Genomic DNA, 15,345 nt, shown 5'->3' on the forward strand with positions numbered 1-15,345 from the left:
TAAGGAACTGTATTGTACAGCATTTCTGCAGACCTGTCGTCCAGAAACGACAAGCATTTCTATGTACTTCATTATTTATATGTTGTTCCTGTTTTGTTTAATTGTGTCTGTGTTTTCTTAAAACTGCAGTGCTTTTCAAAACTACCAGGAACTTTTGCCACACTCATTTGCCTGCTGAGGAGCCCTTTGTGTCTTTCCAGAACCCCCACAGAGTGGTTTGGGAAATGTCCCAGGGTGAACACCCAGTTGTCACAACAATCTCGTTACAACTCAGGAACCTAGTTGCAGCCTTTCCTCATAGGGAATTTGCTTCAAGCCCTTGATTATTTTCTGTCCCTTTTCCAGCTCTAGAATACCATTTTTTAGTTTGACCACCATGATTTGTACTCTTCAAGGGAGGGCCTCCTGCAGATCAGGAAGTCTGTTCCTCACAAAATGGGAACCAGATCCTTTATGTTGCGGCACCTGCTTGTTGGCACCTAAGCATTAGACAGCCACATCTCTGTTGTCTTTTCAGCACCTCCTAAAGACCTTTGGCTTCTGAAAAACTTCTTTCCTAGTTTCCATATGTACTGGAATTATTTTTATATGTTTTAAGTGTTTTGTCATTTGTGTGTTTTGGGAGGAAGAGCAGCGTATAATTATTATCATTGATCTTCTCCTTAAGGACCCCCTTGATATGCTCTCGGGGATTTCCTGAAAGTCTGGGCTCAAAACCCATTTATATCCTCATTTATGCTTTTGTGGCAGCAGCTTTTAATCAGTTGGCTCAATTGATTAAAATCTCAAGCTGAAGGGACAGGATTTGGGTCTTCCCCATCCTATCTGCCTAATGTACCTTCACTTGCCAAATGTACAATCATCTTTGTCTCAGGTGATTATCATCCTCGCCTCATCCTGTTCCTCAGTGACTAGATGTTCCTAGACTGCACATTTCATTAGCACCTTCCCCTCCTCCCAGAAGCATTTATCACCAGAACTTAAATGATAAAGATTTGTTTCATATACTGAGCACATGAGGAGATGTTGTATGGCTTATCTTCCGTGCCATTTTCTTCAGTTTTGTGACTTTGCACTGAGAATCATTGTTAATTTTCCTCTGAGACCTTGCTGCTGAGGTGTGAGAAGGTATTTGAAATGGACTTCCATGGGACCATTTTTGATCTCTCAATACCTCTTTCTCTCTCTCCCTCTCCCCACCTTCTCCCTCCCCACAAAACCCACCGTTTCAGGAACAGAAATTTTGCCAGCGCTATGACCAGCTTATGGAAGCCTGGGAAAAGAAAGTGGAGCGCATAGAAAACAACCCCCGGCGCCGAGCAAAGGAAAGCAAAGTACGTGAATATTATGAGAAGCAGTTCCCAGAGATCAGGAAACAGAGGGAACTCCAAGAGCGCATGCAGAGGTTAGTGGAGGCATGTTCAAGTGTGTGTTGGCAGGGGTGCATTAAGACTCCTTTGGCACTGAAGATGGCGTGTCAGTTTCTGGTGGAGAGGAATGTCTTGGGGTAAGAAGGGGCTTTTCCTCCAGTTCCTTGTGTGGAAAATGCTGGCCTCCAGGCAGCAGCCTAGCTAAAATGGTTTGGGGAAGAAGTCCATGAGCAGAAATTTGCATAGAATTTTAATATGCTATTAAGCACATAGATGTGAATTCAGAATTGAAACGTCAAAGAAGTCAATCCAACTAATTTTTAGTCCAAATCACCTGAGATAATTTTTTTAGCCAATTTGCACCATGTCCCTGATGAACCCGAATCTGATTTCCCCCCAATTTGTTTACTCCCAGTTACTTTCCTTTTAAAACAACAATAAATAAATTGTTTTGCCCCAAATAAATTTTATTAAAGTTTGAAAAAGGATACACAAAAGTTAGTATCAAATACACAATAAATTTATCAATCAACCCTGCACCTAATCATTTGGGTTCCCCTTCAGCTACCACCACCACCTTGCCCCAGATCCTCTCTAGATAAAATAAATATATTTAATTTTCTGTAATTAAAACCAGAGGGGAAAATATTATTGTATGGACATAAGAATTGCACTGCTGGATCAGGCCAAAGGCCCAGCTAGTTCAGTATCCTGAAAACCAGATGCCTCTGGGAAGCCCATAAGGAGGACCTGAGTGCAGGCGCATTCTCAGCTCTCGTTATTCCAGCCACTAGTGCTCAGAGGCACATGGTTTTTGTTGTATGTGTCTTTTTAGTTTGGTGTTTGTACTGATTGGAAAAAGCGAATAAAGAAATAACTTGTGGCTCTTGATAGGTGTATTTCTTTGAATTTGTCTAATCTCCTCTCTAAAGCTGCCTAAGTTGTGGGCATCTCTTCATCTCGTGGCAGTGAATTCTGTTGCCAAGTGTGATGTAGTCCTCAAGCACCTTGGCTGGGAAAGGTCTGATCCAGTTCCTGAAAGCTCAGAAATTTGACTATCGCTGGTTTAGCACATCTATACAATGGTCTCAGTCCCCCAAACTCACACAGATGAGCCAATGTAATCCAGACTGGCTTTCCAAGCACACCGCCTCCTTCACCCACTCAGTGGCTCCAGTTGCAATAGCTAGATTTGGATACATACTGTGGCATGTGCAGGACTCATGGCCACGGCACAGATGTCAGCTTGTGGCAGTGATTGTGCCATCACCTCTATGTCGAAAAAGTCTCTTTGACTGGGCTATCAGTAAAGTTTGCTCTTCTCTTGTGCCCCGTGCCATGTGTATATATACACACACAAACGTTCCACGTTTCCCAGCTTTGACCTCTCCACTCTTTGCGTGGCACTTGTTTCATCGCACGCAAGCAGCCACAGTAATTGTTAAGAAGATACATTGCCAAGTGCAAAATGGAGCATAAATCTTTCAGCACTTTCTTTGCCGTTTCCCAGCAGGGTAGGACAGAGGGGCAGTGGCCTCTCCATGTCTGCGGCACGCAGCGAACACGAGGTGTCAGAAATTATTGATGGGCTCTCGGAACAAGAGGTGAGGCTGGGTCACTGTTTTCTTCTTCCTTTTGCATTCTCTCTTTCTCTTCTCTTTCCTTTCCTCTGGGGAAACCAGTGCAGCCACAACAGACCTTGGCGTTGGAACTTACTGTTGACGCTGCTGCCAAATTGCATTAGCTTCAGCCCAAGCTGTGTTTAGCAAACACTGTCTTGTGTTGGGGAATGTGATGCCTTGATGGATTTGACAGGACCCTAAACGGGGACTTAGGGAGACTTCTCTCTCTCTCTCTCTCTCTCTCTCTCTCTCTCTCTCTCTCTCTCTCTCTCTCCCTCCCCCTCCCTCCCTCCCTCCCTCCCTTCCTCCCTCCTGGGTCTGTCAGCTTCTGTGGTGTCTGCCAGTTGATGCTACCTATCATTGCTGAAGAGATTCAGTGATGTCATTCTAAAAGGGGGCTCCTGAATTGTTTCTTTGTCAGGTGCCCCTTCCTCTGAGATTCTGATGCTCCCTGAACTCTGCTGGGCATCAGCAAGATACAAATGTCAGAGTGTAAGTAGGTTGTGCCTTCCCTAGTAATTGTCATCAGAACATAAAAAGGCACTAGCAGTTCGGAGCAAATATCTATCTAGCCCCAGTATCCTGAACACGTAGAAGGTTCTAGAGAACCGTCATAACTGATATCCATTGACAGCCATGTCTTCCCTAAGTGTGCCTAATGCTGATGAATCCTATATATTGTATGTGCATTCTTAGGGAGAATTGTTTCAGGCTGATAGAGCTGAGGCTCTACAGCAGCCTTCTCCAGCGTGGTGCCCTCTAGATGGTGTTGGACTACAATGCTCACCAGCCAGCAGTCACTTGCAATAGGAGTTGGAGCCCATCAACATTGGGAGGGCATTAGGCTGACCACCCCAGCTCTAGAGCAACAAACAATTGCTGGCCTAGACACACAGTCCATCCTCTAGCCCAGTGGTTCCCAATTAGGGGTCTGCGGAAAGCACCAAGTCGGTCCGCAACCCTATCCCTTGCCTCCCCCCCCCAACTATTTTTTTTGTCATTTTTGCATGGAAATATCACAAATTTTATGGTGTTTTTTTAGTATACCAAAAACCCTTTGCCTATTAGGTGCTACCCCACTTTTGTTCAAAAAATTGCTTTGCAGAGGTAAATACCATAGAGTTATCAAAATTTTAAAAGTAGGGGTCCTTAGCTTGGCTTTTGAAAAATAGGGGGTCCTCAGTAATTAGCTAATTGGGAACCACTGCTCTAGCCCCTTCCCATCTGACAACTATAGCCCTCAGTTTCCCAGACACCTTCCCTAGTTAGAGAGTCAGTGGTGTAGTGTTTAGAATATTGAATATGTCCAAGGAGACCCAGGTCCCAAGGCCATCTGTGCTATGAAATCCCCCAGGTGACCTAAAAGCTGAAGATGACTGCTCTAGAGCGACTATCCAGACAGCATCTTTCAGTTAATGCTGAAGCTTTTCCTTTTTGGAGAGAGAAGATGCAGTGGGTCTCTCTTGGTCGCAGCAGCAGCAGCTTTCCTCAACACTGAATGTAGTGCATCACTTCCTGGCTTCTCCCTGATAACGTCCTTTCTTCTGTGCAGCACCTACACCAGTCTTCACCAACCTAGTGCCTACCAGGTGTTTTGTAATCCTGTGCTGACTGAGGCTGATGGGAGTTGTAGTCCGAAGCACCTGGAGGGCAGCAGGTTGGCGAAGGTTGGTCTTTCCTTTCTTCATCCTTGGGTCAGTTTTCCTTTGGTGCTCTCAGTGAGACCTGATTTCCTCTGCTTTCCCTGCCCAGAATCTGGAGAAACAGATGCGACAGCTTGCCGTCATCCCTCCCATGCTGTATGATGCTGAGCAGCAACGCATCAAGTTCATTAACATGAATGGCCTCATGGACGACCCCATGAAGGTGTACAAAGATCGGCAGGTGATGAACATGTGGAGCGAGCAGGAGAAAGAAACCTTCCGAGAAAAGTGAGTTGCGCTGAGGAGGGGCCCATTCGTAGTCAAATCTATTTATCATGGACTAAGATGCAAAACTCATCAGTTCAAGATGATAGTGATGACAATGATGAAATTTATTAGCCATCCTTTACCAATTAAAACAGATCACAGTCACAGGAAGAAGGTTGTTGGGTTCTAAAAACACACTTCTCAGGTGTCAAAGGCAGGATAAAGGGGTGCTTCTTCAGCATTTGCCAAAAGCAGAGCAGTGAAGGTGCCAGATACACCCTTGTGGGGAAGGATTTCCATAAAGTAGATCAGGGGTCAGCAAACCAAGGCCCAGGGGCCAGATGCGGCCCCTCAGGCTCGTAAATCCAGCCTGCGCCATGAAGCCGGAACCTGCCATGAAGCCGAGACTCCGGGCGACGGGAGGAAGAGGCCGAGCGGCAGCGGCTCCGCCAATCAAACGCCGTGCCTGGTTTACCTCAGCACGGCGCGGGGACAAACCTGCCAATCAAATGCTGTACCTGGTTTGATTGGCAGAGCCTCCGCCACTCTGCCTCTTCCTCCCACCGCCGCCACTGCCCTGGTGCTCCTGTGGGCCAGAGAGCGGAGCAGACGAGCTTGCTCTGCCTACCTGCTTCACAAGAAGGAAGAAGCGGCGGTAGTGGCAGTGGGAGTCCCTGGGGAGGTAAGTGCAGCGCCTTCTTTCTCTGAGCGGGGAGTTTGCTGACCCCTGACTTAGAAGAGGCTTCCGCAGAGAATGTGCTTTGCTGGACAATCACACCCTGAACTTCTGCAGGTAGTGGAACTACCAAAAGGGCTCCCTCTGCTGAAAGGATGAGCAGAAGGCATGTGCAAAAACCCTGTAATAAATACAACAGTTCAATGTCAGTAGTGGTTTCCCACCATAAAACCCATTTCAAAAGGTCTAAACAGTTCTCAAGAGTTCCAGTCATTTTGGGGCACAAATATTGCACTGAATGCTAATGTTTTCCATATTTTTATATTACGAAATTTTATTACAAACTTTAAGTAGCCCATCTGCCCCCAACAAATTTGTTACTGCTTCTTTTCCCTCTTCCAAGACACACTGCTAACAGGCTGGAATGCTCCAGAAACAAAAAGAGGTTTCTGCATGTGTGTGCGCGTGTGATTGTGCATACTTGGGCCCTGCTCACTGTTGACACGAGGGCCTCTGAGGGTTGACCAACAGCAAATGTGGCTCTTGAACCCAACAAATTAGCTACCCCTGATATGGACTTTCATGAAAACTATAGTATCAGGACAAAATGAATACCTTGATTTTGCATCAGTTATATGTCTTAATTGTCAAATACAGTAAACTAATATACATCACTTAATATCATCATTTCAGTCCAGCTATATTTAGCACTACACCCGTTTATAGTCCGGTGTGGAAAAGATAATTTTTAGTCACCAAAGTTATTCCATCTTCATCTAGAACGGCTGAGATCCTGTCACACACCAGCATGACCAAGACACTGAAACTAGGCCAGGACTATGTAGATGTGTTCTCGAAGCGACTGGCATGAGTTTGGCCAAACTGCGGGAGGCAGTGTAGGATAGGGGTGCCTGGCGTGCTCTGGTCCATGGGGTCACGAAGAGTCGGACATGACTGAACAACAACAAAAATGTAGATTAGAGCAGGGTTTATTTCTCATTGTCTGGAGTCACCAGGTGCCTTAGTAGCAGCCTTACTCAGATTGTCAAGTGTCAAGGCCCAGAGGAACTGGCTGTCAGCCCAGCAGGTGGAAACTGGGACCAGAGCAGGCAAAGCCGGGTTCCAAGGAAGGTAGATTAGTATCTGAGGTCCAGAAAGAGGCATAGTCAGTGCTGGGCAGAAAGAAGATCAAGTTCTGAAGCACAAAAGGGCGGGTTCAAGACCAGCGCAGATGAAGATGGTGCTCTGAGGGAGCAATTAGGAGAAAAGATACTTTGGGGCAGCATGAGCATTGGGAGTTGCCTCACACTGGAGTTCAGTATTGTCTAATACCACCAGGAGTGGGCAGCAGATCCAGGCATTATCTTCTCCACCCCTTCAGGCCAAGCTTGACAGGTGGGTGGGGCTACAGCCCGCCTGTCAGTCGCTTGATGTGTGCATCAGTGACCCGTTTCTGCCCTTGTGGTTTCAGATCAAACCGCGTGAGCAAGGGTGGAAGAGCTTTGTAAGCACTGACTCAGCTGATTGGCAGTGCCTGCAAACTCCATTCTGGCACAGCTGTGCCCTTACCTGCCGCGCACCAACAACACGCCAACACATCAGCCCACACATCATCATCACCATCAACAACAACCACCATTTTTTTACTATACTGTACAGGCAGAGACCTGATAAACCTATATATGACATCAGGCGTTAGGCAGGTGAATGTGGCTTGGCTGCAGTGACCTTCCGGTTCAAATGGGAAGGTGGAGGGGGGGGCGGGTCTGATTAGACCCATTGGCCAATAGTTCTCCACTGCTGAGCAAGGGCCTATGATCAGCACATGCGGCCCCAGCTGGAAACAGAAACATTTTTGCTTTGTTTCTTTGAACAAAATCAATCAGGATTTTCAAGTGAAACACCCTTTATAATTGCCTCTTAATTCCACCCCCTGCCCCTCTTGTTTCCGTTTTCTAGGTTCATGCAGCATCCAAAGAATTTTGGCCTCATCGCTTCCTTTTTGGACCGGAAAGTAAGTCTTCTTCCCCCATTTCCTATGTTTCCTTTTTAAGCAAAGATTTTTCTTGCCCAGATTGTTCCATCTAGATTGCATCTTGGCTGTGAGTCCTGGAAGATCTGCTCTTCCCTTGCAGGCCTTTTTTCACAGTGGGGCCCAGACTGACTCCAGCTACAGTTCTCACTGATGATTATGGGGTGTGTGTGTGTGTGTTTATGAGATTTGTGTGGAGGTTTGGGGGTTTGGTTGTATATTTTTGGATGCTTTATTTAATGTTTACGACTACATTTGTTATGTTGTATGTACATATTTTTTTCATGTAAGCCGCCTCAAGCATGAACTATGGAAATGCAGCATATAAATAAAATTAAGTGTGTATGTATGTATAACACAGACCAGTTTTGCATTCACTTCAAAAGCATGATTTAGATTGGAGGTGGACCTTGCCAGAATAGCAACTTAGCATGACTGCAACAAACAACAATACAATTTTATTTATACCCCGCCCATCTGGCTACGTTTCCCCAGCCACTCTAGGCGGCTTACAGAATATTTAAAACATAATAAATAATCAAACTGCATTTTGAATCAAACAGGGAGAGGCAGAATCCAAGAGGCAAAGAAAGTCAGAGGACTGGTAAAGCTGCTTGGGGCTGGACAGATCTCTCTGTTTCTTAATTTTCCAATATTAGACTCAGTTTGGAGCATTTGTGATTTATTTATTTTTTAAGCCTACATAAAATTCAAATGTGGCTTTATACTTGTTTCTCCTATTATATGCATTTTTGTATGAAAAATTCCAGACTACAGTACACATTTTAGCAAAGCAATTTTCCTAATATAATGCACATTATTTTCACTAATCTGTGTGTTTTTGGGTCACATACCCCTCTTTTTGCATGCTTTTTTGGGGGGTGGGGGTTATAGCTGCATTGCCAAATATGGAGAAGTGTGAGTTTTGATGGCTGGCTGCGTTTCAGAAGAGCAACATACATAGACTTTCATTAAGATCCTAACCAAACAAATTGTGCTCCCATCCGTATGTTCCCCATGGTGGTTTCAAGGAAGAGGCAGTGGTTCTCAATTCCAAAATTGAGATTCGTCCACTCTTGTTCAAAGCCTCCTGTGGCTTGTGCTTTTGTCAACTGCAGTCATGAGCTGAAGCGGGAGAGGAATCCTGCGCCAGTGGAGGGACTACAAGACATGCACTGTGCAGTCATATCCTATGCAGCTCAGTGGAGCAACACAGTGACTTGGCCTTATCCAAAGCGCCCCCCCCCCCATAACTCCATGGGGCTGCATTTTAAGAAACCTTGCTTTGGGCAGCTCCGGGTCTTGAGCTAATCTGCTAGCAAGCTGGATGGGAAAACCTTTTTGCTCTTGAAATATAACTTGTCAAGTCTCAAAACACCACTGAGGAGCTGATTTCCTGCCCTTTCCTCAGCACGCTGGGATTGGAATGCAGTTGACAGCTCCCGAAAGCGGGAAACTGAATGCATCAGCCTGAAAGTGAAGTGTGTTCCACCTTGCAAGCTTAATGGGTGGAAATAATGGCTGCTGACAGTTGTATGGCAGGTTATATGTAGTGTTCCACTGAAGCTAAAGCATGATAGACTTCTGCTACTCCTCCCCCTCCTTCCCCCCTTTTGCTTTTAGTTGCTCCAGTCATCTGGGGTCAGTCCTTCCATCTTTTCCTGTGCAGTCTTCCATAATGCTGGAAATAGAACTCTCTGCCAGAATGCAGAGCTGTACTTCACTTAAGGGCATGTATCAGTTCTCTAACACTTTATTTTGTGATTTCTCAATGCAGAGTTTCTTCCTCCCCTTTAATTCTCTACCTTTGGCTCCACTTGAGGCCCCAACTGGGAGAGGGTGGGGGGAGAGTAGGGAAAGATTCTCAATAAAGGAAACTGGCTAACCAGATGTCTTTTGCCTCTGCACATATCAGCTGAGACAGACAGACAGACAGACAGACAGACGGGAAGTTGCAACAGAAAGTAGCTGTTGCTCAGAGGAGGATGGGTGGTGTTGTGTGGGATGGCCCATAATCTGTATTGGTTACAGAGGGTAGTGGGTGTCACAGAGGTTTCACAGGCTATAGGATAGGATAGCTGGGACTTCCCTGACACTCATCTATCTTGCAGATGGTCAAAGCAGGCTCTGAAGCAAAGCAAATGGGTTTTATAATTGCAGTTAAAAGCTCTATTATAGAATCAAATAATTGTAGAGTTGGAAGGGATCCTGAGGGTCATCTAGTCCAACCCCTACAATACAGGAATCTCAACACACTGTTAGCTCAGAACCTTGACCCTTGCCAAGAGGAGTTGCTGCAGAATGTTTGGCCCGTAGTTGAAACAAGGATGTTAGCATTTACAATTTAGGAATTGAGATGGAGACTTGTTGACATTTGCTGCATAACGGAACAGTGTCACAGTACTATAATACCAATTGAAATGTGAGATCATACTTTTCTCAGCATGGTGATATTATATCCTTGTTTATCTGTGCGTAGTTGGAAATGACAGTAAAATGAGAAAGGGCTTGAAAACACAGATATGGTGCTAGTGTAATAGGTTGTCAGGAACATTCCCAGTTCATATCTCAACCTCTGCCATGAACTCATGGGATAACCTTCAGAAAGCTGCTTATCTCTATCTCAGCCCTCCAACTTCACTGTGGAAACAATGATACTGACCTACCTTGCCAGGTTGTTGTAAGGGATTAATGAGATAACATATGCTAAGTGCAAACAACAGATTACAAGATCAGTTAACGAAAAACAATAAAACCATTTTTACAATGGGTCACACTTCTGGGAAAGCCTTCTTAAACAATAATATCTTCCACAAATGCCAAAATGTCAGAATGATTGGTTCTTACCTAATTTCATCTGGTAACTGATTTCAGAGGGCTGCAGATGCAACACTTATTTTATCTTATTTTATTTTATTTTATGATGCCCCACTTTGTTGATTGTGAAGTGGTTTGTAAACCTACAAATGAAGAATAAATATTTTGTTCTGTGGTCTAACTTGCTGCTGCTGCTGCTGCTGTTCATACATTTCATTGCTCAATGTGCACACAACTAGTCCTCCAGTTATCCACCTTAACTCTTGTCCCCATCCTGTGTTATTTTAGACGGTGGCAGACTGCGTCCTCTACTATTACCTGACCAAGAAGAATGAGAACTATAAGAACCTGGTGAGAAGGAACTACCGGAGGCGTGGAAAGAACCAGGTAAGAAAGGCAGTAGTGGTCCTGTGGAGCATATGTGATGGAGGTTTTGTTAATTTGTCATGCATTGACACATGTGGAAGTGAACATGGGAAGGTGTCTTGCACTGAGTCACACTATTGGTCCATCTAGCTCAGTACTGACCACACTGACTGACAGTGGCTCCTCAGCTTTTCAGACAAGGGAACATTCCTAGCCTTTCTTGGAGATGCCAGAGACTGAATCTGGGATCTTCTGCTTGCAGATCAGATGGCTTTGCTCTGAATAATAATTGTCACTAAGAATTGCAGATGTGGCTGAATCTGACTGGATCAAGCCAGAGGCCTACCTGTTCCAGCATCCTGTTCTTACAATGGCCAAGCATATGCCTTTGGGTATCTCAGAAGCAGAATCCAAGCACAATAGCGCTCTCCCCACCTGTGATTGACAGCAACTGATATTTTGAGGCGTATTTATTATTACTATTATTTATTAAATTTCCTCCCCACAATGGAGGTAGAATTTAGCTAGTATGAATGGGGCTGTTTGTTGCTTACAATTCCATAATTGTCTTTGTGGGGCAGAAATCTGTACAGGGCACAGGCTGAGTAAATCAAAACAAATTAGTATTATTACTAAGTTTGAGTCACCTTATGCTAAAGTCCCTGAAGACTTAACAGTAAAATTAATACATCTGCATGGAATATACAATAAATAGAGCAAAGCAACTGTGAAAGACAAACAGTGAAATTTCCACCTCAAGTGCAAACATGATTTCCATCAAATTGAACAGTCCAAATAAATAAAAGCACTGGCTGACACATGAAGCCTGAGTTATTAAAAGGCCTGGGAAAATTGTTAGGTGACAGCAAAAAGATGTGGAAGTGGGTACCAGGTGGGCACACTCTCTTGGGGAGAGCATTTCACAAGTGGCGAGCCACCACCCAAAAGGCCCTCTCCTGCTGCGGCCTCCACCCCTTGATCTCCAGCGGGCATGGGCCCTTGGAGGCAGGCCTCTTTAGATGATCTTAGGGCCTTCTATGGGGAAATGAGTGTTCCTTCAAGTACTGGCGTCCCTAGCCTTGTAAGGCTTTATGCATATTGTGCTGTGTGCAATAAACTGTGTGAGGCTTTCTAGGTTAAAGCCAGCAACTTGAATTGGGCCTGCAACTGTATTGAAAACTGGTGTGCATGTGAACCATTTATACCATAAAATGAGTGAGTGGGGAGGAGGCAGGGCCAACTAGCACAGTGGTAGAGCACCTGCTTGGCACATGGAAGGTTCAACGTTGTTCCTTGACATCTCCACTTAAGGAGGTCTCTGTTAGCAGGGCAGGGTAGGACCACTGCCTGTGGCCTTGGAGAGCCTCTAGAAGAGGCAGTATTGGCCTTGGAGAAGGTCCATAGTTCAGTTGGCAAGGCACCTTCTTTGCATGACCAGGGCCCCAGGTCCAGCTCTTTAGCAGATCCATCTGAAGCATCTTCTGTTATGTGAAGCATCATCTGTTAGTTGCTTTGGACATCTTGTGAAGCAGCCCTGATTTTTTTTGTCCAAGCTTTTTGTGTGTTGAAAGTTATGAATCTTTTAATCTTTGAATTCCTGTTTCTGTAATCCTGTTTTGTGTTTTTAATGATACTCTTTTATTGCTTTTATGTTATTTTTTGTACGCTGCTTAGCAGTTTTTAAATATTAAGCAGTTCAGAAATTCTTTCAAATAAACAAACCCCATCAAGCTAGTTTAAGTCAGAGTAGAGTGTTAGCCATGCTGTGGTAATCTGCACTTTAGATGTTTGGGTGGGCGTGTGCAGGAGAAAGTGATCTTTCAGGTAACCTGGTCCCAAGAGGTGGAGGATTTTAAAATGAAAATCTACCTTTAATTGGGTTTGGAAACAGACTGGGAACCAGTGTCACTGACAAAGCACTGGTGTGATGTGGCTGAAATGCCCAGACATAGTTAAAAATCTTGCAGTTTCTGCACCATTTCTTCCAGGAAGCTCAGTGCAGGTTATCTGAAGCAGGTGACCACGAGCAAAAGGGCTTTCTTGGTGGCGGCATCCTGGCGCTGGCATAGCTTCCCTAGATAGGTCTGCTTGGCACCTTTGTCGTCTTTCTGCAAATAGGCAAAGACTTTTTTTCTTCACCCACGCTTTAGGATATTTTCTGTGTTAAAACAAAAGATCCAGGCTGTCACTGTTTGAGCTGTGCATTATTTTATAACCCAAGCTATTAAGTGCTTTTATTTTTCCTTAGAAGCCGCTGAGCAGTTCAACTATGCTTTGACTCAGCTCTCATTTATTTCAGTGGGGCACATGGAGGAAAACTTTCTGGAAGATCCTGCCACATGTCTAATGGGCTGTGTGTACACGCATATGCGGCGTGGTGTGGGGCTGTGCAGTTTCGATTTTCCACTTCAATATGCTGGACTGTTTTTGGATGGCTCTGGGCCAAGAAGGTTGTTAGCTTGCTTTTAATAATAGCTTCCCAAAAACAGATTTGGTTGGAAAGCAATACCATGTAAGGGAGCAGAGAGACTGAACTTCATGTCGCAGCATCACAATGGAGAACGTGGGGAGGTGGACGTGGGGAGGGGAAGGAAGACAGAGGGGGAATTACTACGGAGATGTTTGCAAAACATTCTTAAAACTGGTGGCAAAGCAGCATTGTATGAGGATAGGAAGAGCCCTGCTGAATCAGGTCCAATGGCTTAACTAATCTAGCACCCTGCTCTCACAGTGGTCAATCAGGTGTCTCTTGGAACCCTGCAAGAAGAACATTTATTTATTTATTTCATAAAATTTATATAATACTTGATTGTAAAACATATCAAAGTGGTTGCTGTTGTTCCCCAACAACTAGTGTTCAGAGGGCTGCTGCCTTTGACTTTGGAGCAAGCATGTGGCCACAGGATTCTCTCCATTTAAAGCACACACACACACACAGCGTGCTTTATTGCGGTCCATGGACCCAAAATACATAGAACAACAGTAGTAAATATCAACAGTTATTAAGGTGTAAAATCAGCCTTGCTAGCCAATAGAGGAGCTTTAGCCTATAGATACTGATTTCTGATTTTTGCTGCCTCTGAGATGATTTTGCTACAGACAGTGTACTGTAATAGTATCAAACTTATCCTCAAGGAGAACCTTGACATTCCAGGTTGTTCTTTTAGTATTGGATTGATTAGATGCTGTCTAAACTACAATGGAATAAAATGTGTTCCATGCATTCAACATCCTGGGAACATGGGCACAGCCTATCTTGGTATGGGACGCCAGCCAATCTTCCCCTCAGCACCTCAGAAGAGAAAACATTTAATCTGGCTTTAGAAAACAGATGGTAGTAATTAGATACAGTTGAATTCTTAAGGTAGGGAGATAACAGAAAACCCTGTAGGTGTTGGATTCCTGACACAGATGGGCCACAGGTCACATGTGAGCAAGATCATAAATCACTAAAGGCAATATCCCATAACCTCTGTTTCACAGTTTTTAGGGCAGTCATACCCAGGTGGCTAAGAAAAGATGGTGAAAGATCTATTGAAGAGGCCTTATGTGACATGGTTTTTGACCAAGAGCTGATATACTCTGGTTTCTCCTCAGATCGTATAAATCTTTCACCATGTAAAATTATCCAAGCTGTTGACTATCTGTACATTTGTGGTAGTGAATTCAGTGTGCTGTGGAAAGAAGTACTTACTCTTATATGTCCCAAGTCTAGTTGGTTGGGTCTTAACACTCAGCAGCGCCTTGTTTCGCGCCTGTCACTGTTGTAGAAGCCAGTTATCCTAAAGTAACAGTCAGATGCTTTCAGTGATTGGGGGGGGGGGGTGGTGGTGGAAGGTTTTTTAACATGGAAATTTTTCCATTGCTTAATATTTCCATGGGGGGGGGGGATCCCTTTCCTAAGTTCATTAGTGACAGTGAATGGGTGCCATTTGCAAACACAACATTACATCGGCTTTTATTTTTGTTTACAATTTTTTTAACTTTGTTTACTAAATACATGTAAAATAAGCATGCCAAATTAAATCACCTACTAGGGCATCAGAAAATTTCCCCCATGCAAACTGAATTTCCCCCCAGTTCAAGTTCCTCTGTGCTTAGTTCAGTTCTCACAGTAGCCAGCCAGATGCTTGTGGGAAACCTGCAAGAAAGACATTGGGGGTGGGGGGGGGGCAGTGGGCAACAGCTTTCTCTCCTGCTTTGTTGCCCAATTAATGTAGGAAAATTTTCCAGTTAATAATTTTCTGGAAAACCCACATCACTGATTGATTTACAGAATGGAAAACATGACCCCAGAGGTACAATTAACCTTCCCTGATATAAATAAAATGTTTCCATCAGAGGCTGGGAATCTGCTGAAAACGGCATTCCGTCCGCAGATAATCTGCTGGGGGCATGTGCCAGTGGTGGGAGGGGCCAGATGTAAAGTAGGCGGGGCCAGAGGTAAGAACAGTCACACCCCTTTGCTGCCACTTTTTCTGCCACCCCTTTACCCCCCTCCCACCTTATTGCACTCATGAAATCATGAATTGGAACTGTGGCTTGCCCATCC

The 15,345-nt window shown here is 44.6% G+C and overlaps 1 protein-coding gene across 1 annotated transcript in view; it reads left to right on the top strand.

The window, feature by feature from the left end:
• Positions 1 to 15,345, top strand: part of NCOR2 (nuclear receptor corepressor 2) — a 355,588-nt gene that overhangs the window by 192,994 nt on the left and 147,249 nt on the right. The window contains 5 exon segments of the mRNA XM_033174224.1: positions 1,233 to 1,405; positions 2,884 to 2,974; positions 4,745 to 4,923; positions 7,538 to 7,592; positions 10,716 to 10,814. Coding sequence (XP_033030115.1) covers positions 1,233 to 1,405; positions 2,884 to 2,974; positions 4,745 to 4,923; positions 7,538 to 7,592; positions 10,716 to 10,814 — 597 coding nt within the window.

Source organism: Lacerta agilis, chromosome 17 (assembly GCF_009819535.1).
Source record: "Lacerta agilis isolate rLacAgi1 chromosome 17, rLacAgi1.pri, whole genome shotgun sequence".
NCBI classification, from domain to species: Eukaryota; Metazoa; Chordata; class Lepidosauria; order Squamata; family Lacertidae; genus Lacerta; species Lacerta agilis.